The 1,201-nt window shown below is 50.6% G+C and overlaps 1 protein-coding gene across 1 annotated transcript in view; it reads right to left on the minus strand.

Moving 5' to 3' along the window:
* LOC145339664 (alpha-tectorin-like) overlaps positions 1–330 on the minus strand; it is a gene marked incomplete at its 5' end in the record, with an annotated part of 33,782 nt that extends 33,452 nt beyond the window's left edge. Inside the window, one exon of the mRNA XM_080184178.1 lies at positions 292–330. Within this exon, the coding sequence (XP_080040304.1) occupies positions 292–330 (39 nt within the window). The remainder of the gene's footprint in view (positions 1–291) is intronic.
* Positions 331–1,201: the final 871 nt, after the last annotated feature.

Below are 1,201 nucleotides of genomic sequence, written 5' to 3' on the forward strand. Positions count from 1 at the left end.
GTTCTGTGTCTCACTGTGAGGATGGGGGCAGATTGGGGAATGAGGAAATGGTAAATCCACTTGCGTTTACGGAGCAGAAACTGAACCCTCTCCACACCAACCCCACACAGCTTCAGGATGCTTCACCAAGAGATAATGACAGATTCCTGTCAGTGTGGGAAATATCTCTCCCAGTTAGAGGAACCCAATTAGTAGACGGGGAAATGTTAACTGTACCTCCCAGGATTGTTAGTGATATTTACCAGGCAACAGAAAAACCAACTGACAAATATAACGTGGTGAAATACTCACCATAATAAACTAACAGGAACTTCACTGCAGAGTTCCCATCTGGAACAGGAGACAGGAGGTACAAAGTTAAATACACATAATGAAGTAAAATGAACAGTCCACCTGGTATAGCCTTAAGAAGATCAATGCTAATTCCAATTGGATAAATCAAATGAAGTGTACAATGCGCCTCTCGGGAAAGAAATTCCCACCTCCCTTGCCCCATTGAAGCAGTATTTAGATGTGTACCTGTCAAGGCATGCATCGCTCTGGGCCCAGACCTGGGAAATGGGATTCCATAGACAGGATGGTTTGTTATTGACCAGCACAGATTGGATGGGCTGAAGGGCCCTTTTCTGTGCTGTGATCTCCATAGGTCTGTGGTTAAATTGTGCTTCTGAGTTTCAGTCTCTCCAAAAGAGGAACCATCCCTTCTCTACCCAGCCTATCAAATCCTCTCCCATTTTCAAAGTTTCCATTGGATGATTGGTCCAGTTCTGGTCACCCTGTTATAGAAAGGGTATTATTAAACTAGAAACAACTAGCAGGCCTGTTGTCTGTCTCAGCGGGGGGGTTGTCTGTCTCAGCGGGGGGTGTCTGTCTCAGCGGGGGGTTGTCTATCTCAGTGGGGGGGGGTGTCTGTCTCAGCGGGGGGGTTGTCTATCTCAGTGGGGTGGGTGTCTGTCTCAGCGGGGGTTGTCTATCTCAGCGGGGGGGTTGTCTATCTCAGTGGGGGGGGTGTCTGTCTCAGCGGGGGGGTTGTCTATCTCAGCGGGGGGGTTGTCTGTCTCAGCGGGGGGGGTGTCTGTCTCAGCGGGGGGTTGTCTATCTCAGTGGGGGGGGTGTCTGTCTCAGCGGGGGGGTTGTCTGTCTCAGCGGGGGGGTTGTCTGTCTCAGCGGGGGGGTGTCTGTCTCAGCGGGGGGGTTGTCT

The sequence above is a fragment of the Carcharhinus amblyrhynchos genome, unplaced genomic scaffold (assembly GCF_965287045.1).
Source record: "Carcharhinus amblyrhynchos unplaced genomic scaffold, sCarAmb.v2.hapA scaffold_596, whole genome shotgun sequence".
NCBI lineage: Eukaryota > Metazoa > Chordata > Chondrichthyes > Carcharhiniformes > Carcharhinidae > Carcharhinus > Carcharhinus amblyrhynchos.